Below are 27,992 nucleotides of genomic sequence, written 5' to 3' on the forward strand. Positions count from 1 at the left end.
GGGGCACGGCTGCCCCGCCGCCAGCAGCCCCCGCCCGCCGGGAGCGGGACCGACGGGATAAATATAAATTAAGTGACGAGGGGGAGGGCGAAGGGTCCCGGCAAACCCCAAACCTCACACACGGCGTTGGGGTGGCGGGGTTGGAGCACCCCGGGAGCACCCGGCGAATGCCAGGGAGAAGAACGGAGATGCTGGCGGCGAGCCGTGCTCTGAGCCGGGGGGGCCGGGGGGGCTCGGGACCCCCAACCAAACCCTGTCCCTGCTCCTGCCTCAGTTTCCCCACCTGCGCCGGGGGTGCCGACCCCCCCCGAGCTCCCCTTAAGAGCTCCAAAGGGAGGGAACAATAAATACTATTTCGTAGAAAGGCTCCGTTTTGAGGAAAAAATAAAAAAATCACCGAAACCTTCTCATAAAATCATTTATTTTAAATATTTCCCTGCAAACCCCTGGGAAGACGCGGGCTGGGAGTTGCGTCCCCGGGAGGGAGCGGTCCCGGTGGAGCAGCAGCCCGGGGGGGACACTCAGCGTTAATTATCGTTGTTAATTATTAGACGGCGGCGGGAGGGGGCTGCGGGCCCCGGGTTTGGGGGGTGTGGGGGGGGGATGTGAGCCCCCACGGCAGCTCCTGGGCTTGGGGAGGGGGCTCGGGGCGTCCCCCCGATCCTGTCACAGCGATGACCCCGCAGCGCATCCTGACAGCACGGACCTGCCCAGCGCAGCCGTCCCCCAGCAGGGACCGGGGGGGCCACTCTGCCCCTGTCCCCAAAAGCCACCTCACGCAGTGCCCTTCTGGTTCTCGCCCCCACGGAGCCACATCGTGCCCGAGGCCGGATCCTGCCCCGCGCGAAGCCACCGTCACCTCCGGGATCAGGTGCCGGGCGGGAAGAGGCCGCCCGGGGGGATCAGCACCCCTCTGGGACGGACCCCGGGGCTGCCGGGGGTGGGATCGAGGTGTACGGGGGGTACTGCGAGCCCAGTGCTCAGGGTGGGGCTCCCTGCAGTGCTCAGCACCCCGCTGTGGGTCTGGGGGTGCTTCAGGCTCCCGGCGGTGGTAAAGACCCCCCGGGACCCCAGAGGGCCAGATCCCAGTGTCGCAACTGTCCACAACTCTGCCACGTCCCCCTCGGGGGGTCTCCTTGGGGGGGTTCAGGACGGTGGTCGGTCCCCGGTTCCCCACAGCCCCCTCGGGGAGGTCGGAGGGGGCCCCTGAGGGATTTGCCAGGCTGGGACGGCACCGAAGCGGGTGCAGGGCGGTGCTTTGGCTCTGCACGAGCAGAGGAGGAGCCTGGGGATGTCCCACGAGTAGGGGCAGCGTCTTGGTCCCATCACAGGGACCCCTGGGGGGGTTGAGGACATCACTCACCCCCCCGGACCCGGCGGACCTCCCTCAGCTGTGCCCTGGAAGTACCAGTATCCCACGGGAGCAGCGCCTGGAGCCCACGGCCACCGGGATGCTGCGAGGAGACCTCGGGTAGGACACGCAGCCCTTTGCAGGTGGAGAAACTGAGGCACGGCCCTCGTCCAGGGACACCCCGGCCGGGCGGGGACAGAGCCCGGCGCCACCCTGCGCTCTCCCTTTTGGGGCCCCCTCCTGCCCCCCGGGGTGACCCCAAAACCGCGGACCCCGGGGGGACAGTCCGGGGGGGTCAGAGCTCCGCGGTCCCACCCGTGAGAGGCACCGAAAGCCCACGGGGCAGCGGCGACCCCCCGATCCCCCCCCGAGCTGCCGCTCCCCCGGCACAGACCGCGGGCGGTACCTGGAGGGGGGGGCGGCGGCAGGTCCAGCGGCGTCGGTGAGGGACGGGGCAGCACCGGTGACACGGGACCCCCGGGGACCCCCCGTGTGTGACATCCACGGCTCCGGCGCTGTGCCTGGGGCGGGGGCCGGGCGTGCACATTCCCATCGGGACGAACCATCTCCCGCATCCCACGAGCCGAACGAGGCCCCGGCGCGGGGCGCGGGGCGCGCGGGGGGCGCAGGGGACGGCGGAGGAGGGGGGACGACACGACACCTTTTGACACTCGTTTTGATTTAAGGGCTCGGCTTCTTGCTGGGTATAGAATTGTCTTTCCTCTCCAGCCGCGTGTAAGGCTCGAAGGCGGAGGTGCCCAGTCCGTACGCGCCCGGCAGGTCGTGCAGGCTGCCCAGCAGGGGCCCCCCGAAGCACAGCGGCCCCCCCGGCAGCCGCGGCGAGGAGGAGGAGGAGGAGGACGAGGAGGCGAGAGACGGGACCTGCAGGCTGAAGGCTGCCGCTGCCGGGGGGCTGCTCCCGCCGCCCAGCCCGGGGGACGCGGGGCCCGGCGTGGCCAGGCCGGAGCCGTTGCCCGCGGGGCTGGCGAGGGGGTTGGAGGCGGGGGACAGGAGGCTGGGGGGGGCCGGCACCGACAGCAGCCGGCCCTGCTCCAGCAGCCGGAGGATGTTGCAGGTGGCGAAGGACTCGGAGGTGGTGGAGGAGCGTTTCTCAGAGTCCCTGCTCTGGTCCTTCTTCTGCTTCGTGCGGCGGTTCTGGAACCAGACCTTGACCTTGGGGGGGGGGGGGGGGGGGGAAACGGGGGGACGGGGTGGGAAGGGAGGGGGGACAGAAAGGCACGGACGGAAAGAGAACGCGGGGGGGCCGGGGAGAGAGAGGCGAGAACCAGGAGAGAGTGAGAGATACGAGAAAGAGAGAGAGACGTATTAAAATAAACGCCCAAGCGAGATCCATCCTCCGCCGGGGGAACTGCGCAGAGCCGCCCCCGCCTGCCGCTCCCGGGGAGAGGGAAATTCCTGCAGCGCCGGGAGGGAGCGGGACAGGAGCCTGGGGCTGGGACCCTGGGGATGGGAGCCCAGCGAAGGGCGCCTGGGGATGAGAGCCCAGGAACTGAACTCTTGGGAATGGAAGCCTGGGGATGGGAGCCCAGGGACGGGACTCGGGACAGGAGCCCGGGGTTGGGAACCCGAGGATGGGACCCCAGGGACGGGAGCCTGGGGATAGGACCCCATGGATGGGACCCCAGAGATGGAACCCTGGGGGTGGGACCACATGGATGAGACCCCAGAGATGGGACCCTGGGGGTGGGACCACATGGATGGGACCCCAGAGATGGGACCCTGGGGGTGGGACCACATGGATGGGACCCCAGAGATGGGACCGTGGGGGTGGGACCCCATGGGTGGGACCCCAGAGATGGGACCCTGGGGGTGGGACCCCATGGGTGGGACCCCAGAGATGGGACCCTGGGGGTGGGACCCCAGAGATGGGACCCCATGGGTGGGACCCCAGAGATGGACCCTGGGGATGAGACCTCATGGGTGGGACCCCAGAGATGGGACCCTGGGGATGGGCCCCCAGGGACAGGAGCCTGGGGATGGGACCCCATGGATGGGACCCCAGAGATGGACCCTGGGGACAGGAGCCCGGAGCGCAGAGCCCGGGGCTGAGCCCCCCCCCGCCGCGCCCGGCTCTGCCCTGTGCTGGTTCTCCCGGGAATGTTGAGCTACGGGACGTGCTGGGTTCTCCTCGCAGATGCTCATCAGACCCCAATTTATGTCCCCACCTGCAAACCCTTCCCTCGCGGGGCAGGGGGAGGGTCCCCGGCCGTGCTGGGGTCCCCGTGAGGGGACAGGGTGGCTCCTGGTGGCCCTGGATCTCTGGGCACGTACCCAGCTGGGGACACCCTCACCCCAACCTGCCTCTGGCCACGGTCAGGAACGAGCCCAGGCTGAGGCCCGCGGGATCCCCCTGCCCCAAACTGCCCCTGCCTCCCTCGGGTGGGACCCGGCCCCCAGCCCACGGCCCCCCCTGCGGCTGCCCCCTCACCCCTGAGCTGGGAGGGCAGCCCCCCTTCCCTCCCTCCCTGGCAGAGCAGAGGGGCAGGAGAGGCAGAGAGACAGACAGAGAGAGGCGTGAGGGACAGACAGACGGAGACGGAGGTGAGGGAAGGAGATGGATGGGAAGACACTCGGATTAGAGCGCGGTGGGCGGGGGGCGGCACGAGCGGGGCCGGGCCGGACTCTGGCGGGACCCCGGGGTAGGACACGGCCGGGCCGCGTCCCCCCTGCTCCGGGGCCAGCAGGTCTCGGACCCCTCGGAGTCATCGGAAGCTCGCGGGGGCAGGACAGTCCCTCGGTGGCACGGCCCTCACGCGTCCCCAGCACAATAGAGCCACAGTGCAGAGCTAATGGAGCGTGGGGGTGGAGGAGGTCCCGGCGCCCCGGCCCCTTCCCAGGGACACAACAGAGGAGCTGCCGCCGGCCCGGGCGGCTGGAGGCTGGGGAGGAGCTCCCGGGCAATGGGGGACACCAGGACCGCGGGGCCAGCACCCCCTGGGACCACCGGTGCTGCCGGCCCACGCCCTGCCCCCCCTCGTCCCACGTGGAAGCTCCCAAGGGCATCCCCTGCCCACACACACCCGCACAGGGAATGTCCCTCCCTGCCCCAGGGCTGATGTCCCCACCCCACCGTCCCCACGTCACTCCATGCTGGCAGTTAGGGTGGTTTTGGGCACAGCCCCTTGTCCCTGGGCACGGCCTGAGGCAGAATCACCATCCCACCAGCTCCTCCCGTGGGGACATCCTGGAGCTGCCGAATCCTGGGCAGTGCAGACCCCAAACACGCAGTGGGTGGGGACAAACAGGGCCCACAGAGCCCCTCAAACCAGCTCAGCAGTGACACCCTGACAAAGGCCCAGCACAAATCCGACCAGGAGCACACAGCCCTGGCACTCTCTGCTCCAAACATCCCCCAGGCAGCAACTCCGGAAGAGCAGGAGCTCAAAAAAAATCCCCCTCAGTGGGATTATGACCTGGAGGATGGGCAGGAAGAGCCCACGGGTCAGGTCTGGCATCTCCTGGGGCAGGAAGAGCCCACGGGTCAGGTCTGGCATCTCCTGGGTGCAGCTGCCCCATCCCTGTGCCGGGGAGGTCAGAGATGATGGGATGTGCTGGATCCCACCCTCTGGGCTGGGGGGCACTTCCAGCCCTGAACCCCAAACCAGGGGATGCTCCAGAGCCCCCCTGACACAGTCCCTGCCCAGGGACACCTTCCACCAGCCCAGGCTGCTCCAAGCCCCGTCCAACCTGGACTTGGGCACAGCCAGGGGCAGCCACAGCTTCTCTGGGCAACCTGGGCCAGGGCCTCCCCACCCTCACGGCCAGGAATTCCTTCCCAATATCCTTCCCAATATTCCTTCCCAATTCCTATCCCAATATCCAACCTGACACCAGGGCATCAGTTCCCTCTCTCGCTGCTGTTGGAAGAAACCACCCGGGCAGAGCCACAGCCCTGACACATCAGAGCAGGAGCCTCCGGAGCATCCAGAAGGAAGGACCAAGTCCCTCAGGAAGAGGCAGGAGCAGCTGATCCCACTGTGCAGCGTCACAGCTGGGGCAAGAAAGGGAACAGCCCCAGGGTTTCAGGGAATGCAAGGACTTGGGGACATCAGATGGGGTCAGCGGGTATGGGCTGGAAACCCCTCAAGGCAGGAGCGTGGAGTGACAGTGGAAGGGGGAATGGCTTCCCACTGCCAGAGGGAAGGGATAGATGGGATATTGGGAAGGAATTCCTGGCTGGGAGGGTGGGGAGGTCCTGGCACAGGTTGCCCACAGAAGCTGTGGCTGCTCCTGGATCCCTGGAAGTGTCCAAGGCCAGGTTGGAGCAACCTGGGACAGTGGGAGGTGTCCCTGCCCATGGCAGGGGGTGGCACTGGGTGGGATTTAAGGTCCCTTCCCACCCAAACCATTCCATGACTCTGATGATTCTGACGTGGGTTCCAGTGTGAAAGGGTGGAAACATGCTCCTTACATGAAGAGGATCCACTGGGTTCCTCCTTCCCAGTGCTGCTGCTGGGAGCCTGTCCCGGCACCGAGCCCCTTCCCAGCTGGAATATCCTGTGCTCCCAGTGGCTCTGGCTGATGCCACCGGTGGTGATGCACCTCCACTTGCAGGCACAGACAGAAACACGTTCTGGGGCCCTCCCCGCCCTCCCTCTGCATCCCACCCTCTCCCACGAGGTTCTCCCATCCCAGACTCCCCTCTGTGGCTCTCCCCTGCACCCAACACCCCGCAGAGCCCGTCCCAGCTGAGCCCTCTGCACTAACCCTGTCCCCTCGAGGCTGGCTCGGGTGACAGGAGCCCTTCCCCACCCCAGCCTTCCGCACTAACCCTGTCCCGGGAGACAGGAGCCCTTCCCCACCCGAGCCCTCTGCACTAACCCTGTCCCTTGGGGGTTGGCCCGGTGACAGGAGCCCTTCCCCACCCCAGCCCTCCGCACTAACCCTGTCCCGGTGACAGGAGCCCTTCCCCACCCGAGCCCTCTGCACTAACCCTGTCCCGGGAGACAGGAGCCCTTCTCCACCCGAGCCCTCCGCACTAACCCTGTCCCTTCGGGGCTGGCCCGGGTGACACGAGCCCTTCCCCACCCCAGCCCTCTGCACTAACCCTGTCCCCTCGGGGCTGTCCCGGTGACAGGAGCCCTTCCCCACCCCAGCCCTCCGCACTAACCCTGTCCCGGTGACAGGAGCCCTTCCCCACCCCAGCCCTCTGCACTAACCCTGTCCCAGGTGACAGGAGCCCTTCCCCACCCGAGCCCTCCGCACTAACCCTGTCCCGGTGACAGGAGCCCTTCCCCACCCCAGCCCTCTGCACTAACCCTGTCCCTTGGGGGTTGGCCCGGTGACAGGAGCCCTTCCCCACCCCAGCCCTCCGCACTAACCCTGTCCCCTCGGGGCTGGCCCGGGTGACACGAGCCCTTCCCCGCCCGCCCCGGTGACATGGCAGAGGAGCGGGGGCCGCGTTTGCCTCGGCGGCTGAAGTTCATCTGCAACTTGTCCCTAATTAGTGGCTCCCTGTCCTTTTCACCCTCCATTATGCTCAGCCCCGAGTCCCTCTCGGAGGAGGCGGATGAGCTCAGCCAGACGCAGCCCTTGACAGCTCCATGAGTAATTCCCCTCCAGCCTCAGCCTCCCTCCTCGTCCCCCCTCAGTTCCTCCTCCTCCTCCCTCACTCCGCTCTCCCTCACAGCCCCCTCGGCCACCGCGGCTTTGCCAAACCGCTCCCGAGGAGCTTTTCCTTCCCTACAAAAAGCAGCTTCCTCGCTTTCCTTGCGCTGGTGCCGCAGCACCGACGCCCTTCCCGGCTCAGCCTGGAGGGGCCGGGGAGCACCACGCTGGGACATTCCCGGTGGAATTCCTTGCACCGCTCCAGCATCCATGGAGGAGGTGATGCAGCCCTCTGGAATATCTCGTTTCCCGCCAGACCGTGGCTGGAAGGAGAGAGGGAGAGCGAGGACACCCCTTCCCTGGGAAGGCTAATTCCCAGACGTGCCATTCTGGGGACAGCCGGGACAGCCGGGACAGCCGGCCGGGAGGGCACAGGGAGAGGGGGACAAATCCCGGGAATCGCCCAGGGCTGCTGGCGGCTCCGAGTCCCCACCCTGGGGCTCTGGGACCCGGGACCGCGGGTGACATTCCGGGCAGGGCCAGGCTGGACACGGACAGGGAGAGCAGGAGGCCCTGGCTGTGCCCGGAGAGCGGGACACGGCCGGGATGAGGGAGCAGCGGGAAGGGAAGGGGACTCTCCAAGGGCAGGGAGGAGGGAGCCGGGCAGAGGAGCCGCTCGGGACTCTCCAAGGGCAGGGAGGAGGGAGCCGGGCAGAGGAGCCGCTCGGGAAGCCCCGGGAGACGCTGAGTGCGAGACACGGCACCGGGTGAGGAGGGAGGGGGAGCACGACCTGCAGAGCTGCAGATCCCACAACTCCAGACTGGTATGGCAGGAAAAGGGCCTTAAACCCCACCCAGTGCCACCCCCCGCCACGGGCAGGGACACCTCCCACTGTCCCAGGTTGCTCCAACCTGGCCTTGGACACTTCCAGGGATCCAGGGGCAGCCACAGTTTCTCTGGGCAACTTGTGCCAGGGCCTCCCCACCCTCCCAGCCAGGAATTCCTGCCCAGTTTCCCACCTAAATCTCCATTTCTGCAGTTTGAAGCCATTCCCTGTGTCCTGTCCCTCCCTCCCTTGTCCCCAGTCCCTCTCCAGCTCTCCTGGAGCCCCTTCAGGCCCTGCCAGGGGCTCTCAGCTCTCCCTGGAGCCTTCTCTTCTCCAGGGGAACCCCCCCAGCTCTCCCAGCCTGGCTCCAGAGGGTGCAGGCAGTGACCAGGAACGTCAGACCTCACGGCATCTTTTGGGGAGAAAAAAGCCATTTGGAAGGTCCAAACCTGCAGCCTGGTCCTTTTGGGAGACCCTTCCCGGTGTGTGGGGGGAATCCAGCCAGGACCCCTCCCCGTGTCCCCACGGAGCCCCTCACCCTTGTCCACCACCCCTGATGTCACCAGTTTTTTGGGGGGCTTCACCCCCAAAAAACCGTGTGATCCCATCCCATTCCCAGTTATGGGAATGGTGTAAATAAAAAAATAATAGAAAATTATATATATATATATATATATATACTATTTTGTATTACATATTATTTTTATTTTCTAATAAATATTTTGCAGTCTATGTATTATCTTTTATATATAACATAATGTCTAATGTATGTATTATATAAAAAATGTATCTATACATTACATATATAATGTATCATATACATTATATATGTAATGTATTCCATATACTATATTTTCATACGATATGTTTTATTTTACATTTTATATTTATATATTATGATGTTGATATTTTTCCTTCTCCCTGAAGCTCCTCCTCGTCCATTCTCCCCATTCCCTCTGAGGAGAAGGGCAGGGAAAGCCCTGATCGCTGCTGGAAAAGCAAACCCTGCAATTCCCTGCCCTCCCAACAGCTTTTCCTGCAGTGACAGTGTCCACGGGGCCCTGGCTGCCTTGGAAAACGGGATGTGGATCCTTTGGAGAGCCCGGCAGGAGTCCCCGTGTCCCTCCTGAGCTGTGTCACCTCCTGTGTCTGGCTTAGGCAGCCAGGAGCTGCTTCATTTAATTTCATTTTATTTAAATTTACGTTACTTTATTTTTCTATTGCATTCTGTTGAATTGTATAGAATTACATTTTAATCTGTTCTATTCTATTCTATTTTATATTTTTATTTATTTACTATATTTTATTTTATTTTGTTCTACTCTATTCACTGTATTTTATTTTTTTATTTTTATTTACTATATTTCATTTTGTTTTCTTCTATTCTACCATATTTTATTTTTTTCTATTCTACTGTATTTTATTTTGTTCTATTCTACCGTATTTTACTTCGTTCTATCCTGCTCCACTTAATTTCAGTTCTATCCTACTCCATTTTTATCTTGGTTTATTCCATTTTATTTTACTTTACTTCGCTTTATCCTCTTCTGTTCCTTTTCCTTTAGGAAATTTTGTTTTACTTCCTTTTATTCCCTATTGATTTGATTCCTATTTTAGTTATTTTATTTTATTTTATTTTATTTTGTTTTATTTTATTTTATTTTATTTTATTTTATTTTTTATTTTATTTATTTTATTTTATTTAATATTTTATTTAATATTTTATTTTATTTTATATTTTATTTTATTTTATTTTATTTTATTTTATTTTTATTTTATTTTATTTTATTTTTTATTTTATTTTTTATTTTATTTTATTATATTTTATTATATTTTTTATTTTATTTTATTTTGTTTTTATTTTATTTTATTTTATTTTATTCTCCCCCCCGTTACCCAACGAGCCCCCGAGATCCCCCCGGATTTCTCCTCCCTCTGCCCGGATCTCCTTCCCTGGACCCCCCACGCTCCGTCCCGTCCCCCCCAGAGCGGGAGGAAGGGGGGGGGAGCGTCACCTCACCCGCTCCCTGGCACCTGGAATGTCATCCCAAATGTCACTGAGCTTGGAATGCCGGAGCTCGGCGCGCCGGGGATCCGGAGCACACGGACACGGGCGAGCTCCCAGAGCGGAGCCTTGGCATGGGGTCACGTCTCCCACGGTCCCCTGAGCCCCCCGCTTCCCTGGTGCCAGGCAGGGGGGGGGAGGCAGCACATGGAGATGGGAACAAACGTGGGAACACGGCACCATCCCGAGCCCACGGCACCATCTGGATCCCACGGCACCATCCCGAGCCCACGGCACCATCCCGAGCCCACGGAATCATCCCGAGCCCACGGCACCATCCCGAGCCCACGGCACCATCCGGAGTCCACAGAACCATCCGGAGCCCATGGAACCATCCTGAGCCCATGGAACCATCCCGAGCCCATGGAACCATCCCGAGCCCACGGCACCATCCCGAGCCCACGGCACCATCCTGAGCCCACAGAACCATCCCAAGCCCACGGCACCATCTGGATCCCACGGCACCATCCGGATCCCACGGCACCATCCCGAGCCCACGGCACCATCCTGAGCCCACGGAATCATCCCGAGCCCACGGAACCATCCCGAGCCCATGGCACCATCCGGAGCCCACGGCACCATCCCGAGCCCACGGAACCATCCCGAGCCCACAGAACCATCCCGAGCCCATGGCACCATCCCGAGCCCACGGCACCATCCCGAGCCCACGGCACCATCCGGAGTCCACAGAACCATCCTGAGCCCACAGAACCATCCTGAGCCCACGGAACCATCCCGAGCCCATGGAACCATCCCGAGCCCACGGCACCATCTGGATCCCATGGAACCATCCCGAGCCCACGGTACCATCCCGAGCCCTTGGCACCGGCTCCGGACACGCCACACCCATGCCAGGGCACAGTGGGAGCTGCCAGCCCTGCTCCCAGCAGCCCATCCTGTGCCGTGAGCGTGGTTTTCCACGTCTGTCGGAGCCGGGATGGGGCACACGAGGGCTCTGATCCCGGAATCCTGCGCCGTGATCTTGGGGAGCGCCGGAGCCTGGGCCCCTTCTCCCACCTGCCGTGCGGGAGTGGGGATGCTGCTCCCACCCCGCCCCTCCTCACACACCTCGGAGCTCCAAGGGGAGTGATTTCCAGGCAGTTAATCCCGACGGAGACCCTTCCCTGGCAGGCCGAGCCCCCCGCACGCTCCGGGCATGGAGAGGCAAAGGGTGGGAGCTCCTCATCCCACGGCACTCGGAAATCCCGGGATCTGTGCAGGGTCTGGGTCCAGCAACCACCTCACACGTCCCCGTCCATCATCCATCCATCATCCATCCATCATCCATCCATCATCCATCCATCATCTGCCCATCATCCATCCATCATCCATCCATCACCCATGCACCACCCGCCCCTCGTCCCCACATTCCGGCCGGGGGGATCACACAGTGCCCTCCTCTCTTTCCCACTCGTGTTTTCCGTCACCCCGCGGGCTCGGGGCTCCGGAGCCAGCAGGGTTTGTTGGTGGGATCCCAAGGCCCCCATCCCTGTCCACCCAGCTCCCGGGCAGCGGGAACTCCCCCAGGCCACGCTCCGGCAGGGCAGCATTCCCCAAACCACCGGAGCTCCCCATCTCCGGGCGCTCGGCGGCCGAACGGGCCGATCCCGGCCGGGCAGGGCCGGGCCGTGTTTGGGGTTTTTGGCCGTGTTTATTTTTCGGTGACCCTACCCCGGCGCTGCCCCGGCGCTGACCCCGCTGCCGTCACGCGCCCCACGCTCACGTGCGGCCCCCGGAGCCGCCATCCCAGGCTATTCCCAGCTCCCGAGCGGGGCCATTTCCTGGCCGGGATTAGCTCCCACCGCCATCAGCTGACGCCCGCCGCGGCGCGGGGCACGCTGGGACCCGGCCTGGCACGCGCCATCGTGGCCTGGCACCTTCCTCCTCCTCCTCCTCCTCCTCCTCCTTCCTCCGTTCCCGTTGTGTAAGCCGGGATTGCCGCCCCAACCCACGGCCTTTGGAACGGCTCCGCGAGCCCTCTGCCTCTCCCCGGGGGTGGATCCGTCCCTCAGCTCCCCCTCTGGGCCCCAACACCCCCTGGGGACACCCCACTGCGCCACCCCCCAACCCCTCTGCCACAGCCCGGGAAAGGCACCTTTGGGAATGTGGCTCCGGCCACACCGAGCTCCGCCCGGGACAGCCAAGGTGGGAATTGTCCCCAAGGCACCAAGGGCTGTGCCCTTGGCCGGGACCTCATCCCAGCCCCTTGTCCTCCACCGATCCAAAATTCCACCCAAAAATGTCCTGCTTCTGTTCCAAAATTCGGGATATTTTCTACTTCACGGCCGGGGAACCCCCTGGATCCTCCGGCACCCTTGGGAGATGGAAAACTTGGATGAAGGAGCAGGGAAGGAGATCAAGTTTGGGGCTGGGCTCTGTGGGCAGGTCTGCTGGGGTGGCACGTCCTCCCCCACCCAGCCTGGGGGTCCCAGGGGGAGGTGACCCCAAGGGACCGTCCTCGGACACCCCGAAATGGGGCAGAGGCCACCGCTGGTCTTGGAGGCACCGGCAAAGCCTGGGGGGTGAATTCCCCCGTTCCCTGGGGCTTCAGGAAGCACTGGGACGGGCGGGAGACACCACCCTGGCAGGGACACCCCCCACCCCATCAGAGGGTGTGGGTGGGTGTTTGGGCCCTCGGGGTTCCCGCCCCAGCATCGGGACCGGCTCCAAAACCATCACCACAACCAATTTCCACCGTTTTTAGGGAAATATTTAAATCACATCCGTCTGGAGGGTGTTGAGGAAGCCCTGGAGGTCACGCTGGGAACACCCAGTTCTCCTGTGTCACCGAGAACCGGATTTTTCCACCACAGATTCTGAAACTGGGGGATATTTTCAATGGAAAACGCTCAACGCTAAAACCCCGGTCAGTTATTTCCCGTTTGCTTCCATCGGTCCCTTCACCCGGTGCCAGTTGAGCTTGGGCAGCTGCAGAAACACCCAGATATTTTGGGGTACCTCGTACCCAGCTCATCCCGGGGCAGCTGTCCCGTGGCACAGCCCAGTTTCCCGGGAATCCCTTTGTCCCCGCTCTCCCCTCTCCAGAAATGTTCCCCAGTCCCCACCAAGAAGCCGTTGTTCACGGCCCAAACCCTCTTCCCCAGCTCCCTTTTGGGACCCAAAAGGAACATTCCCGAGGGTCCGGGGGGCTGTGCCAGCCCGGTCCTGCCCCCGTGGGGGTTTGTTGCCCCCCGGGCAGGGCCCCACGGCCCCGGGGTGACCCCCCTGTGCCCCCGCGGCGAGGAGGGGCCGGATTAGCGGGGCCACGTGGGCCGGGCCACTCCACCAACGTGCTCTGACGCAGGCTGGCAGGTGGGAAGGGCACCCCGCTGCTCCCGGGGCGGCCCTGGGCACCGACGGGGGCACTGGGACACGGGACCCCCTCCCACCCTCCTGGTGCCCGCGGTGTCCGGATCCCACCCGGGAGGCACTGAGGGTGGTGTCACCCAGGCTGGTGTGGGGTCACTCAGTGAGTAGGGTCACTCAGTGAGTGGGGTCACTCAGGTTGGTGTGGGGTCACTCAGTGAGTGGGGTCACTCGGGCTGGTGTGGGGTCACTCAGTGAGTGGGGTCACTCGGGCTGGTGTGGGGTCACTCAGTGAGTGGGGTCACTCAGGCTGGTGTGGGGTCACTCAGTGAGTGGGGTCACTCAGGTTGGTGTGGGGTCACTCAGTGAGTGGGGTCACTCGGGCTGGTGTGGGGTCACTCAGTGAGTGGGGTCACTTGGGCTGGTGTGGGGTCACTCACTGAGTGGGGTCACTTGGGCTGGTGTGGGGTCACTCAGTGAGTGGGGTCACTCGGGCTGGTGTGGGGTCACTGAGGCTGATGTGGGATCACTCACTGAGTGGGGTCACCCAGGCTGATGTGGGGTCACTCACTGAGTGGAATCACTCAGTGAGTGGGATTGCTCAGTGAGTGGGGTCACCCAGGCTGATGTGGGGTCACTGAGGCTGATGTGGGGTCCCTCAGTGAGTGATGTGGAGTCACTCAGTGGGTGGGGTCACTCAGTGAGTGGGGTCACTCAGGCTGGTGTGGGGTCACTCAGTGAGTGGGGTCACTCAGGCTGGTGTGGGGTCACTCACTGAGTGGGGTCACTCAGGTTGGTGTGGGGTCACTCAGTGAGTGGGGTCACTTGGGCTGGTGTGGGGTCACTCAGGCTGGTGTGGGGTCACTCAGTGAGTGGGGTCACTCAGGTTGGTGTGGGGTCACTGAGGCTGATGTGGGGTCACCCAGGCTGGTGTGGGGTCACTCAGTGAGTGGGGTCACTCGAGCTGATGTCCCCCATGGCCACCCATGCCCAAGGGTTTGGCAGCAGGACACTGTCCCCAGATCCCGTCCCCACGTCCCTCGGAGTATCCCAGATCCCTGGAGGGGCTGGGTCAGGGAACTGCTCCAGGGAAACAGGGCAGGCTCCTGCTCCAAGGGTGAGTCCAGCCCTCCCGGAAAAGTACCCACCAGGAGAGATGGAGGGAGAGAGGGGTGGAAGGATGGATGGATGGAGGGATGGGGATGGATGGAGGGATGGATGGAGGGAGGGATGGATGGAGGGAGGGATGGAGGGAGGGATAGATAAATGGATGGATAGATAAATGGATGGAGGGATGGAGGGATGGAGGCCTCCTCAGAAAAGAACCACTGAATCACAGAATTCCAAACTCTGGCTTGGAAGGGACCTTAAAGCTCTTGTTCCACAGGCAGGGACACCTTCCACCAGCCCAGGTTGCTCCAAGCCCCATCCAACCTGGCCTTGGACACTTCCAGGGATCCAGGGGCAGCCACAGCTTTTCTTGGAAATTCATTCCAGTCCCTCACGGCCCTCACAGGGAGGAATTCCTTCCCAAAATCCCACCTTACCCTGCCCTCTGGCCGTTTAAAAGTCACCTGTTTGCCCAGAGGTGTGACAAGGGGGGCTGAGCACGAGGAGGGGACACTCCTGGCGTGGGTCCCTTCAGCCTCCCCCGTGTCCCAGGGCAGGCAGAGATGGGGGTCGGGGGGTGCTCAGGCCCCAGGTGACTCCCACCTCCTCCTCCTGCCCTCGGCTTCCCTGCTCCTCTCCCTGGGAGAGGAACCCTGGGCCAGCACCACCCCCTGCTCCCCTGTTCTCCCGCTGCGGGGACTGAGAGTTGTTAACCTGAGGTGAGATTAATTTTTAACAGCATCATCTTAATTGCCAGGCTATAAATAGCCCCTCCTGCCCCTCCTCTGCCTCTCACACACGTTCTGCTCCGGACTGGGGGGTCACAGGGTGCTCCGGGGGGTGCTGGGGCACTGGTGGAGCTGGAGGAGCCCAACCTCCCTCAGGATGGCCCGGGAGATCGTCCCCAGGAAGGTCGGGATGGAGCCCATCCCAGCCAGGGCAGCTCCAGGGGAGTCCCACGGACGTGCCAGCAGCCGGGCAGGCAGGAATCACGGAACCACTGAACCATTTACCTTGGAAAAGCCCTCCGAGGTCATCGGGTCCCACGTTCCCCCAGCACTGCCAAGGTCACCACCAACCCACGGTCCCAAGTGCCACACCCACATGGATTTTAAATCCCTCCAGGACCCCAGCACTGCCCTGGGCAGCTGGGCCAGGGCTGGACAGAAATTTCCCCAATATCCAACCCGAACCTTTCCTGGAAGTGCCCCACTGACCCCTCCACGCTCTGTGCCCCATCCCAGTGTCTCCCAGGAGTTCCCAGCAGAGCTCCCGGGCACGACCCCCGGGCACGACCCCCTCGAGTGGGGCCAGCCCTGCTCCCCAGGCTGCAGCCCTTGGGAAGGGAGGAGCTGTCTCCTGGCACAGGGACAAGGCTTGGGGCACTGTCCGGGGTGTCACAGCCCCGTCCCCGCTCCGAGGAGGGCAGGGAGAGTTGGAAAACACAGCGGGTCACTTGAACCTGAGCCTGGCATTGAACTCCTGACCCAGAGAGCAAATCCCCTCAGCCGGCCCAGCCCGTCCCTCCTGACCAGGGATTTGTGGGAATTATCCCCCTCTGCCACCCCCCGGGGTCCCCGTGCCCGCCCTGCCCGGCGCTTTCCGTCCCTTAAGGACACCAAGAAGGGGCACTTCTCCCCCAGGCACTCGGGTCGAGCCGCCCGGAGAAAGCCGGATGTGTGGACACACGGACACACGGACACACAGACACATGGATACACGGATACACGGATACATGGATACACGGACACACGGATACACGGACACACGGACATATGGACACATGGACACACAGACACATGGACATACGGACACACGGACACATGGACACACAGACACACGGACACATGGACACACGGACACACGGACACACGGACACATGGACATATGGACACAGGGACACACAGACACATGGACACACGGACACATGGACATACAGACACATGGACACATGGACGCACGGACACACGGACACATGGACACATGGACACATGGACATATGGACATATGGACATATGGACACATGGACACACGGACACACGGACACATGGACACACGGACACATGGACACATGGACACAAGGACACATGGACACATGGACACAAGGACACATGGACACATGGACACACGGACACACGGACACGGCTGCTCTCTGGATTTGGGGTGGGCTGGGGCAGCCCCCCACCAGCTCGTCCCAGGGACCTGAGGGCTCTCCCGGGATGCAGCCGCCAGCAGCTCCACATCTCCAGGGAAATATTCCCCAGTGAAAACATTCTCCGGGTTAATTAAACCCATTTAACGCCAATCACGCCCGTGGATTAATTAGGAGAAGCACAGAGGGCGCGGGGAGAACAGGTACAGGGATCCCCGGAGGGAGGAGGTGAATTCCCTGGGCGGGCAGAAACATCCTGTCCTGGGCACGAGCGGCTCCGAAATTCCCTCCCTCTCCCTGGAGGATCCTCCCCTCTCCTTGGAGTGATCCCCCCCCTCTCCCCTGGAGAATCCCCTCTCCTCTGAGTGATCCCCCCTCTCCCTGCATGATCCTCCCCTCTCCTCTGGGTGATTTCTGTCTCCATTGGGTGACTCCCCCTCTCCCCTGGCTGATCTTCCCTCTCCCCTGAGCAATTCCCTCTCCCCTGGCTGATCCCCCCCTCTCCCTGGATGATCCTCCCCTCTCCTCTGGGTGATCCTCCCCTCTCGTCTGGGTGATCCTCCCCTCTCCTCTGAGTGATCCCCCCTCTCCCTGGATGATCCTCCTCTCTCCTCTGGGTGATTTCTGTCTCCCTTGGGTGACACCCCCTCTCCCTGGCTGATCCCACCTCTCCTCTGTGAGATCCTCCTCTCCCTGGATGATCCCCTTTCACTTCTGGGTGATTCCTGTCTCCCCTGGCTGATCCTCCCCTCTCCCCTGGCTGATCCTCCCCTCTCCCCTGGCTGATCCTCCCCTCTCCCCTGGCTGACCCTCCCCTCTCCTCTGGGTGATCCTCCCCTCTCCTCTGGGTGATCCCCCTCTCTCCCTGGCTGATTCCCCTCTCTCCCTGGGTGATCCTGGGTGATCCCTGGGTGATCCCTGGGTGATCCCCCCTCTGCCCTGGCTGATCCTCCCCTCTCCTCTGTGTGATCCCCCTCTCCTTTGGCTGATCTCCCTCTCCCCCGACTGATCTCCCTCTCCCCTGGCTGATCCTCCCCTCTCCCTTGGTTGATCCCCCCCTCTCCCCTGGCTGATCCTCCCCTCTCCTCTGTGTGATCCCCCTCTCCCCTGGCTGATCCCCCTCTCCCCCGATTGACCCCCCTCTCCCCTGGCTGATCCTCCCCTCTCTCCCTGGGTGGTCCTGGGTGATCCCTGGGTGATCCCCCCTCTCCCCTGGCTGATCCTCCCCTCTCCTCTGGGTGATCCCCCTCTCCCCTGGCTGATCCCCTCACCCCGGGGTTGGATCCAGATCCAAGAAAGGCGGAATCTCCTCCTTCCCAACCCGTCCCGGCTCCCCTGAGCGGGCAGTGAGATCCTCCCTCCTCCAGCCCTGCCGCCCAGGGGGCTCCGGTGCCGGGGAGTTGAACTGGGAGCCTAAACAGGGCCCTTTCCCCCCCGGCCGGGTGTCGGCGGGTGCCGCCGGGAACGCTCGGCTGTTCAGCCGCTCTCCGGCTGCGCGGCCGCCGCGTCTCTTCCCATCTCATCACGGGGTGTGCGGCGCCCCCTCCTCGCGGGGATGAGTCATCCTGTCCCCCCCAAACGTTCCCGGGCCCCAAAAAACCCCCCATCCCTGGGGGCCCCTCCCTTCGTCCCTCCCGTGGTGGGACACGGCGGGTTCCCATCGCACCCAGAGATCCCGGCACAGAGAGGAACCAGGAGCAGGGTCCTCATCTTGGGATCAAAATATGACCCGGTGAGGGGCTGGGAAGGATCCGTCCTGCTGTGTCAACATCCAGTGCCAACCAACAAACAGCCACGAGATGCTGCTGGTCGGGACCCTCCACCAAAACACCCGGTCAATTAATTAAGCCATTAAATCATGAGCGGCCCTAAATCCCGGGAGCTGCTCTGGGATAACACCGGGAGGGAAATCACCGGAAGTACCCAAAACACTCGGATTGCTGCAAAAGTTGGATTCATCCCCGTCTGAGCCGATGGGTGGGTGAGCTGGGTGGGACAGGAGGGGCTGGTGGTCATTGTCCCTCTCCAGGCCACATCCAGGTGGGACCAGCGCCCTCCAGACCCCAGGGGTCTCGGCAAACTTGGTCTCCCAGCTCTTGGAATGCCTGGGGAAACCTGCCAGCCGGGAACAGCGAGGGAATGAGGGAATGGGGTGGGAGGCACCCGAGTGTGGAGAGAACCTGAACCCATCCCCGGGGGGCTGCACCCCACTGAGGGAGAGGGGAGGGAGCCGGGAATGATGATCCCTGGGGATGGCAGGGGCTGGGGAGGGACCGGCAGCCGGGGGGAGCCGGGAAGGTACAGCTGGGAACTTGCTGCAGGGAAGGAAATGGTGTGAAAAGCACAGAAAGGGATTTAAAAAGACAGAGCTGAAGGAGAAAAGAGGGTGCGGGAAGGAGGGAGGGGAGGAGGCAGCGCCGGCCCGCGGGGGGGGGGGATTTTCTCACCGGGGGATGAAGGGAGGAATGAGGCACCAAACAGCGGGAAAGGAGGGGAATCCAGTCCCTGTGGAGAGGCTGTGCCCTCCCAGCCCCGGGCTGTGGCAGCCGGTCCCCTGCCCGTGTCCCTTGTCCCCCCACGGCACGGGGACAAAGCTCTTCCCCCCTTGGTGGCACAGCCAAGCCCATCTGTGCCCATGGAGCTGGCACTGGCACACTGGGAAGGGTGGCCCCAGGAAAAGTGACCCCGGGAAGAGGGACCCCAGGAAGAGTGATCCCAGGAAGAGGGACCCCACCCCGGCTGCCCATGCCAGGGAGACAAAGCCCTTTCCCTGGCATGGCACGGCCAGGCCCACCTGGGTCACTCCCAGCTCTGTGGAGGCGACACTGGGATGCCAGAAAGAGGGATCCTGGGAAGAGGGACCTCGGGAAGAGGGATCCCACTCTGGCTGCCCAGGCTGGGACACAAAGCTTTTCCCGTCATGGCACGACCAAGCCCACCCTTGGTATTCCTGGCTCTGTGGAGGTGACACTGGGACCTTGGGAAGAGGGACCTCGGGAAGAGGGACAATTATGCAGTGCCCAGCTCACTGGGAAGCTTTGTTCCTGCCTTCCATAGCCTTTCCCAGCTCCATGGAGGTCACAGTGGGACCCTGGGAGATGGATCTCAGGAAGAGGGACCCTGAGAAGACGCTGCCTACTCCAGGCAGACAAAGCTCTTCCCACAGTGTGGCACGGCCAAGCCCACCTGTGACCCTCCCTGCTCCATGGAGGTGACACTGGGAGCCTGGGAAGAGGGATCCTGGGAAGAGGGACCCCAGAAAGAGGGAGTCCAGGAAGAGGGACCCCTAACCAGCTCCCTGTGTCGGGCAGATGAAGCTCTTCCTTGGCACAGTGCAGCCAAGCCCACCCGTGCCACTCCCTGCTCCATGGAGGTGACACTGGGAGCCTGGGAAGATGGATCCCAGGAAGCAGGGGCACTCTGCTCCCAACTATGGCACAGCCACCAAAAAATCCTCCCACACCAAATCCTCTTCCTTTACCAAAACCCACCCTTTCTGCCGCCAAACAGACCCCAAGAATTATTTTTGCTCACCACAGCTCGGTTCCCCCTTGTACACCCAGTGCCAAAACACCACAGAACCAGTGCCAAAACACCTCAGAGTCAGTGTCAAAACACCTCACACCCAGTGCCAAAACACCTTATACAGCCAGTGCCAAAACACCACAGAGCCAGTGCCAGAACACCTCACACCCAGTGCCAAAACACCTCATACCCAGTGCCAAAACACCTCACACCCAGTGCCAAAACACCTCATACCCAGTGCCCAAACATCTTATACAACCAGTGCCAAAACACCACAGAGCCAGTGCCAAAACACCTCACACCCAGTGCCAAAACACCTCATACCCTGTGCCAAAACACCACAGAGCCAGTGCCCAACACCTCGTACAGCCAGTGCCAAAACACCACAGAACCAGCGCCAAAACACCTCACACCCTGTGCCAAAACACCTCAGAGCAGCACAATGCCCCCCAAAATCAGCCCCCTTGGAAAACAACGGGAGCCTGGAGGCAGGGGCTTGGCTGCCGACACCCAGGACAGGGTTTGTTCCACAGAAGGGTTGGAAAAATTGGAATTATTGCCGGCGTGAATCGATGGAACTGTGTCACCGTCTCCCGCTGCGCCGGGCTGGGCAGGGAAGGGGCGGCCCTGGCTGTTCTGCACTGCACTGTTGTTGTTGTTGTTGTTGTTATTATTATATTTTAATTTAAGTTATTAATTATTATTACTATTTTGTCATACATTTCCAAGCAGCTGCACCAACCCCGGCACACAGCACAGCCTGTCCCGCTCCGCCCGCCCCGATCTCCCCAAGCACAGCGGAGGAAAACCGGGAACATCCCTCCCCATCGCCAGAGATCTGCACGGGGAGGTGATGGAGAAGACATTCCAGGCCGCTGTTCCACGGGGAGAATCCCCAGTGGGTCCCCATCCTGCTGGGATTGGGGAGCGGGGGGTGCGGGGTCCGTGCGGGACCCACCGGCTCGGACACGGCCTGACCCCCACGGCGCCCACCACGCCCCACCCCGCTCACCCACCCCGCTGTGGGTGCTGCCCGAGGACCTCGGCTCCCCACCGGCACCCTCCTGCTCTTTGCTCTTCCCAGCTTTCATAGGATCATGGAATGGTTTGGGCTGGAAGGGCCCATAAACCCCACACGTTCCACCGGCCCAGGCGGATCCGAGCCCCGTCCAGCCTGGCCTGGACCCTTTGCCGGACCCTCCGGGGTGGTGCTGCCTGTCGGGGGGTCCCTACAGACCCCCCCCCGCCCCCAAACCAGCCGATCCTCGGGTTCGGGACAAAGGGGTTGGGGAGAACCGTCCCCCGGAGCAGCGCAGCGTCCCCCCATCCCTCCCCAAAACTCCGATCCCCCCGCGGGGTTGGGGACCGCGGCCACCGGGGGAGCCCCCGAGCCTCACCTGGGTCTCGGAGAGGTTGAGCTGCCGCGCTAACTCCGTCCTCTCCCTGCCCACCACGTACTGGCAGCGCTGGAACTCCAGCTCCAGGCGGTAGAGCTGCTCCGCCGTGAAGGACGTGCGGGTCCTCTTGGGCCGGTCCAGGTCCAGCCCCTTGGGCAGCACGATCTCCCGGATCGTCCCTTTGGCATCTGCGGGGGAAGGGGGGGGGAGGAGCGGGAAAAACCGTCAGGAAAAAAAAAACCTCCGGGGACTGGTGGAACCGGTCCCAAAAGCCCAGTTGTCGGGGTAGGAAAAGTTAATTAAATCGAATTAAAGCCCAGCCCCGCATCACCTCCCCGGTGCCGCCCCGAGGGTCGGGGCTGGGTGCAGAATATCCATGAAAATCCCACAAGCCGGAGCTAAACGGGCACCATCCCATAGTTTGGTTCTCCCCTCTGGCACCAAATGCCGTAAGTTTATAAATATCCAGGGAGCGGCAACAAATCTCCATAAATTACGGGGTTTTTTTTTAAAGACATAAATAGAAACCGTGAAGTTTTTCAGGAAAACAGAACGTTTCATTCCGGAAATAACAGTTGGGAAAGCCAGGAGCGAAAAGCGGATTTATACCAAGGAAGAATTAGAATGAAAGGTTTGTTTAATTAAAAATATATGTTGGTTGTTTTTTTTTTGTCCTTTCTCTGGAATAATGGAAAAATTTACCTCTCTTACAATTCCCTTCTCTCCGGAATTATTCTCGCTGAAGGAATATTTCCCGGGAAAGCAGCAGCTCCCATTTGGGGGCAGTTTTACTGTTAAAGGACCGGTCTGGGAAGTGCTGCGGCCCTGACCTGTTCCAGTAGCGAATTTGACGGGGTTGGGAAAGGTTGAGACTATCCAGGGAAACAAAAGCCGGAGGGTTTAACTCCCACGGCGGCTCCGTCCGGGACGTGGCTCGTGGCCACTCCGAAGGAGCCGCCGTGGCTTCGCTTCCCTCTGGCAAAGGACCAGCTCTCCCAAAAAGCCCCCGGAGCCCCCCGTGCCAGGAGCCTGTCCCAGCTCTCTGTGCTGGGCTGTGGCGCTGCTGGTGCTCCCAACGTGGCACCAGGAATTAAAAGGAGCCTTGGAAACCACCCGCTGGGCCCTGCCAGACCCCAAACCCCCCGTGCTCCTCGTGCTGGCCCTCCTCCAGCTCCAGTAACACCAGCAGCAAACTGGTTTGGGTGAGCCCTGGCCTCAGAGCTCCCCGTTCCTGCCCCGTGGCTTTTCCAGAGGGTTAGAAACCATGGCAGGGAAGTGGCGCCGTGCCAGGCCCTGATTTTGGGGTGCTGGTTCCCAAGGCTGGAGGGTCCCCAGCAGCCCTGGCTGGAGGGCACCGGCTTCCCCTCCGTCCGGCTGACTCAGGCGGGAAGGGATTAGAAAAGTGCTGGGGTAGGGAGGGGGAAAATAGCCAGGAGAAACCTGGGAAGGGGTGACGGAGACGGGATGGGGACGGCAGAGCTCGGGTGGGGACGGTGGAGCTGGGATGGGGATGGCAGAGCTGGGAAGGGGTTATGGAGCTGGGATGGGGATGGCAGAGCTTGGGTGGGGATGGTGGAGCTGGGATGGAAATGGTGGAGCTGGGATGGGGATGGCAGAGCTGGGAAGGGGTGACGGAGACGGGATGGGGACGGCAGAGCTCGGGTGGGGATGGTGGAGCTGGGATAGGGATGGCACAGCTGGGATAGGGATGGAAGAGCTGGGATAGGGATGGCAGAGCTGGGAAGGGGTTATGGAGCTGGGATGGGGATGGCAGAGCTCGGGTAGGGATGGTGGAGCTGGGATGGGGACGGCAGAGCTCAGGTGGGGACGGTGAAGCTGGGGTGGGGACGGCAGAGCTGGGATGGGGATGGAAGAGCTGCGATGGGAATGGTGGAGCTGGAATGGGAATGGCAGAGCTGGGATGGAAATGGCGGAGCTGGGATGGAAATGGTGGAGCTGGGATGGAAATGGTGGAGCTGGGATAGGGACGGCAGAGCTGGGATGGGGATGGAAGAGCTGGGATGGGAATGGTGGAGCTGGAATGGGGATAGTGGAACTAGCACAGGGTCAGCAGAGCTGGAATGGGGGCAAAGGAACCAGTGGGCGGGGGGGGTGGATCTGGCGTGGGGATGGTGGGAGTGGGGAGCAGGCACAGATTTGGGAGGTTTGGGAGAGGGACCCCACTCCCGAAGCCGGTTTCCCACCCCATGGCAGAGGTGCCATCCCGGCAGGGCCACGCTGGCTCCGGGCGGCACCGAAGGAGTCAGGGGGGCCTGGGGACAACCAGGGTGGGAGAGGGTCTGGTGGGACCAGATCCACACCCCACAGCCCACGGGTGGGCACGGGGCCGCGGGACAGGAAACGGGTTGTGGGCGGATCGGCGGCTTTTCCGGTGGGATCGGGACACCAGCCCGGCCCGGGAACCATTTTGTGAGGGGAGAGCGGCGGCAGAGACGATGCCCAGACCACGTCCGCACCCCCGTGCCCATGCCCGTGCCCACGCCACGGCCACGGCACAACAACAGCCGGGGCTGGTGGCTCGGAGCCGCAGCTGCAGCTCTGCCCTCCGCCCTCGCCGCGCCGGCATCGCTCGGGCATTATTTATTGTTATCCCCCCGGCAGCTGGGCCGCGGGGGGGGAGCAGCACTGGGGGGGAAGGGAGGGAAGGGGCACAGCCCACGGTGCCAGCTCAGCAGAGGAGAGGCAAACCCCTCGTCCCCAAACCCCTCGTCCCCAAACCCCTCGTCCCCAAACCCCTCGTCCCCAAACCCCTCGTCCCCAAAACCCTCGCCCCCAAAACCCTCGCCCCCAAAACCTGCCGGGCACCACAGACCTTCCCCGCTGTGGGTTTTGGGGGCCCATGGTTGTCCCCCCGTGCCAGGAAGGGCACAGCACCACCCTGCCTGCGGGACCCCCTCTGCAGAGCCTTCCCCCATCAGTTGCTGGATCCCAGGCCCCCAACACCCGCCAGGTCCTGCCGTGGCTGCCCGGGGGGTTCTCGCAGCCCCCCACCTCACCAGTGGGGCCCTGGTGGCACGTCCTGCTCTTGGGCACCGGGATACACCTGATGGCAGCGGATCTGGGACAAGGCCTGGGACTGAAATCCCCCAAAAGAGCCTGGGACACCCGTGTGCACAGGGCACTCCTTTGCCTGGCACAGGGACACCCCACACACATCCACAGGGGCACTTCTGCCTGGCACAGGGCCATGCCACACACCCCCATATCCACAGGGACACCTCTCTCTGGCACAGGGACACCTCTCCTTGGCACAGGGACATCCCACACGCCCTGCTGGGCATGAGGGTTTCTGCATCGACGCAGCTGCCAGGACATTTTGGGGCTCCCACTCGCCCTGTCAGCTCCCCAACACGTCTCCCCAGTCCCTCTCTGTGCCATGGGGTGGCCCTGAGGGGCACAGAAACCTGCAGCCCTTCTCAGTGCATCCCAAACACCACCGGGGTCCCCCCATGTGCTCTGCGACCCCTGAGCCCAGCACCGGGGTAGCCCCGGGAGGAAGGGGGGGAGCACCCCTGGATGTGCCCCCACCCCACCCCGCCGCCCCCGGGACTGCAGCGGCCGCGCTGGCAGCGGGACCGGCCCCGGTGCTGCCCGGCTCCCTCCGCCGCCGAGCCCTTCTCCCGGTTATCCCCGGGAAACATGACCCGCAGGCGGCCGGGAGCCACCGGCCCGACGACACGGGGGCGGCCGGGGGGCGAAGCGGCCTCGGTCCCGCACGGCCGGTCCCCGGTACCGAGCTGTGCCAGGCAGCGGACCGAGACCCCGAGAGAGCCCCGCCGGAGTGGGGGGCTGCCCAGGACCCCCGTCCTCACCGAAGGCACCGCGGGCGAACCCCGAGGCTGGAGCGGGGTCGCGGCAATCGCCCCGCACCGGGGCTGGCGGGGGCGATGCGGCCCCGTCCCCGGGGCTGGCGGCGACGGCGGAATTAAAAATATTGAAGACTACATTTTAGAAACATAAAAATAAACATTTTAACCTCCCACTTCGCATAAAACCGACCTGGAGCTCTGCCCGGGCCTGGCCGGTGCTCGGCCCCGACCCTGCCCGGCTGCGGGACCCCGGCCGGGGGCGGGCGGGGACCGGCGGGCCCGTGGCCCCGCACACCCGCTGTTCCCGCCACGTCCCCCCCGCTTCATTTCGGCTCCGTTCCCGGTTATTTGCGGCGATTCTCCCCGCCACCATTTTGTCCGCACCGTGGCGGCTGCGGCAAGATGGTGAGACCGGGCGCTCCCGGGTGAGGGTCCCCGGGGCCGGGGGCAGCGGGGACCCCGCCCCGGGCCTGGGCACCGACCCCCGCCCCGCTCTCGTCCCCGGGACCGTCGGGAGGGCCTCGGTAGGACTGAAACCGGCGGAGGAGAGGCCTGACCCCGGCCTGACCCCGGCGGGAACGGCGGCGGCCCCGCTCGGCGACCCCCGGGACGGGGGGATACCCCGGGCGGGACGCCCGGGCTCGGCCCCGAGCGCTGCCCGCTGCCCCGCCGCGGTGCCCGGGGAGGGCTCGGAGGGCTCGGACTGCGGCAGTCGGGCTGTCAGCGAAAGGCGCACATCGCCACAGCCGGGAGAGGCTGCGGGGAGCGGCGGGGCCGTTTGCCGGGATGCCCGGCCCGGGGTGGCGATCGAACGGGGACTCGGCTCCGGTCCCCGCCGCCCCCGGGGCGGTGAGGAGGGAAGTCCCGGCCGCGGCTCCGGTCCCCGCCGCCCTGCCCGAGCGCTGGGCTGGGGACCGGGAGGCCTCAGCCCTGATCGCCGGGCGGCCGCCGAGCTGCTCCGGGCTCCGGGAGCGGGGGAGACGCTGAGCATCCCCGGAGCAGCGGGAGCCCCGAGCCGGGGAGCGCTCGGTGCCTGCCCGCCTGCCGCAGCCGCACCGAGGCGCCCCAAACTTCTCGGGGTTCGCCACAAGCCAAACTGGCCCCGGCGAGCCCCGGGCCGGCGGGGACTGAGCGCGGGCGGCGGGGCGGGATCGGGGATGCGGGACGCGGCGTCTCCGGGTCCCGCCGTGCCCCAGCCCCGGTCGAGCCGGGGATATTATAAAGGGGAAAAAAAAAAAAATACCCCCCCCTCGCCCGCCGCCGCTCCGTGACGCTTTTCTCCTGCGACATCGCTTCCAACGCGATGCTGTCTCCCCTCTCCCGCCGCCCGCGCGTCCCCGCGGGGCTCAGCCGGCCCGGGGGTCCGTGACCCCGCGCCCGTTCCCCCGGACCCCGCCGGGCACGCACGGCCCCGCTCGGAGCCCGCTCCCGGCGGAGCAGGGCTGGGGCAGCGGGCCCGGTCCGTGCCGCACGGAGCGGAGGCACGGGAAGCGGCGGGGCCGAGAGATCGGAGCACGCAGCCGGGCAGCGCCCGGGATGCGCTGGGAGCGGTGCCGGGGATTCCCCGTCCTCGGAGCGGGAACTCCCGGGGAGGGAAGCGGGGAGCGGGGGCCGGGAGCGGGGACCCTGCCCGTACCTCGCACCAGGATGCGGCGGCAGTAATCCGCCTCGCCGGTCCCCGACGGGCTCTCGGTGTCCGGGGCGCACTCCTTGGAGGAGCCGGGGCTGACCGCCGACGTTCCGGGGATGTCCTTGAAGCCGCCGCCGCCGCCTCCGCCGCCGCCGCGCAGGGCGCTCTCCAGCTCCGCCCGGGTCGGCGCCTTCTCCCGGGCCCGCCCGGTGGCCGCGGGCTCGGCCAGCAGCACGGGGCTCCCGCCGGGCTCGGCCCCTCCATCGCTCATCCCTGCGGGCGCCGCGGCGGGATCAAACATCAGGAGGGAGAGAGAGAGACGGGGAGAGGGAGACAGGAGGCAAGACTAGGCGGGGGGGATGGGAGGGAGCCCCCCCTCCCTCCCCAGACCCCTTCCCCTCCCCGCCCCTCCCCGGCCCCCCCGGGGCTCGGCGCCCCAGCTCACCCCCATGGCCGGGGACCGCCGGGGGCCGTCACCTCCCGCCTCTCGCCCGCTCCCACCCGGGGGGACGGCATTTAAAGCGCGCCCCCCTCCCCGCTCCACCGGCCGGGGGTGGTACCGGGGTGGGGGGGACCCATCGGGGCGTCCCGAGAGGGTGCGAGGGGGGAAAAAAAAGGAGTTTAAAACTTTGACAGGCGGCTGAGCCCCCCCCGCGCCCCCTCCCCAGCTCCACCTCCCGCGGCACCTCGCTCCGGGCAAACTTCAGCCGCTCCGGCCGCAGCCGCTGCCCTTCCATGGGGCGCCGGTCCCGGTGCGGGTCCCGGTCCCGATCCCGGTCCCGGCGGGAGCGGCCGACAGAGCCGCCAGTGCCCGGGCTCGGCGCGCTGCGCTGGGATTCGCGTGCGGGGAAATCAATACCGGGAGATGGGGGGATGATTTTAGGGGGAGTGGGGGGCGGGAGGGGAAGGGGAGGCCGAGGGGAGGGAGCTGCGGAGGAAGCGGCCGGGGGTGGGACCGGGGAAGAAGCCGGGTCCTTATTCCTCCGGCCCGGCCCTACCCCGCCGCCGCGCTCGGCTGCGCATCCCCGGCCGCCGCCGGAGCCGGGAGCGGGGAGCGGGCGGCGGAGCCCCCGCCGCGCCGGGGAGCGGCCGGGGGGAGGAAAAGGGCCGCTTTTAAATTAACGGCCCGGTGCAGACGCAATTTCCTGCTCTCCCGTGCCGTGACACCGATTGGTAAACAAAGAGCCCCGGCCCCGGCTCCGGTCCCGGCAGCGGCCGCGGCTCCCGCGGC

At 63.9% G+C, this 27,992-nt stretch overlaps 1 protein-coding gene across 1 annotated transcript; it reads right to left on the reverse strand.

Moving 5' to 3' along the window:
* Positions 1-1,075: 1,075 nt before the first annotated feature.
* Positions 1,076-27,540, reverse strand: VAX2 (ventral anterior homeobox 2). The gene is made up of 4 exons (XM_032686099.1): positions 27,448-27,540; positions 26,768-27,034; positions 21,302-21,489; positions 1,076-2,524 (listed from the first exon to the last, which is right to left on the reverse strand). The coding sequence occupies exons 2-4, from the start codon at positions 27,030-27,032 to the stop codon at positions 2,033-2,035; spliced, it is 945 nt and encodes a 314-aa protein (XP_032541990.1). The 5' UTR covers positions 27,033-27,034; positions 27,448-27,540; the 3' UTR covers positions 1,076-2,032.
* Between the last annotated feature and the right edge of the window lie 452 nt (positions 27,541-27,992).

Source organism: Chiroxiphia lanceolata, chromosome 4 (genome assembly GCF_009829145.1).
Source record: "Chiroxiphia lanceolata isolate bChiLan1 chromosome 4, bChiLan1.pri, whole genome shotgun sequence".
Taxonomy (NCBI): Eukaryota; Metazoa; Chordata; class Aves; order Passeriformes; family Pipridae; genus Chiroxiphia; species Chiroxiphia lanceolata.

Bases quoted from the DNA above. Each gene is read 5' to 3' on its own strand.
- VAX2 (XM_032686099.1), bottom strand. From the start codon at position 27,032: ATGAGCGATGGAGGGGCCGAGCCCGGCGGGAGCCCCGTGCTGCTGGCC. The intron at 21,490-26,767 runs GTACGGGCAGGG...CTTCCCCCGCAG, and splicing joins CCGCCGCATCCTGGTGCGAG to ATGCCAAAGGGACGATCCGG. The intron at 2,525-21,301 runs GTGAGGCTCGGG...CCCCCCCCCAAG, and splicing joins TCAACCTCTCCGAGACCCAG to GTCAAGGTCTGGTTCCAGAA.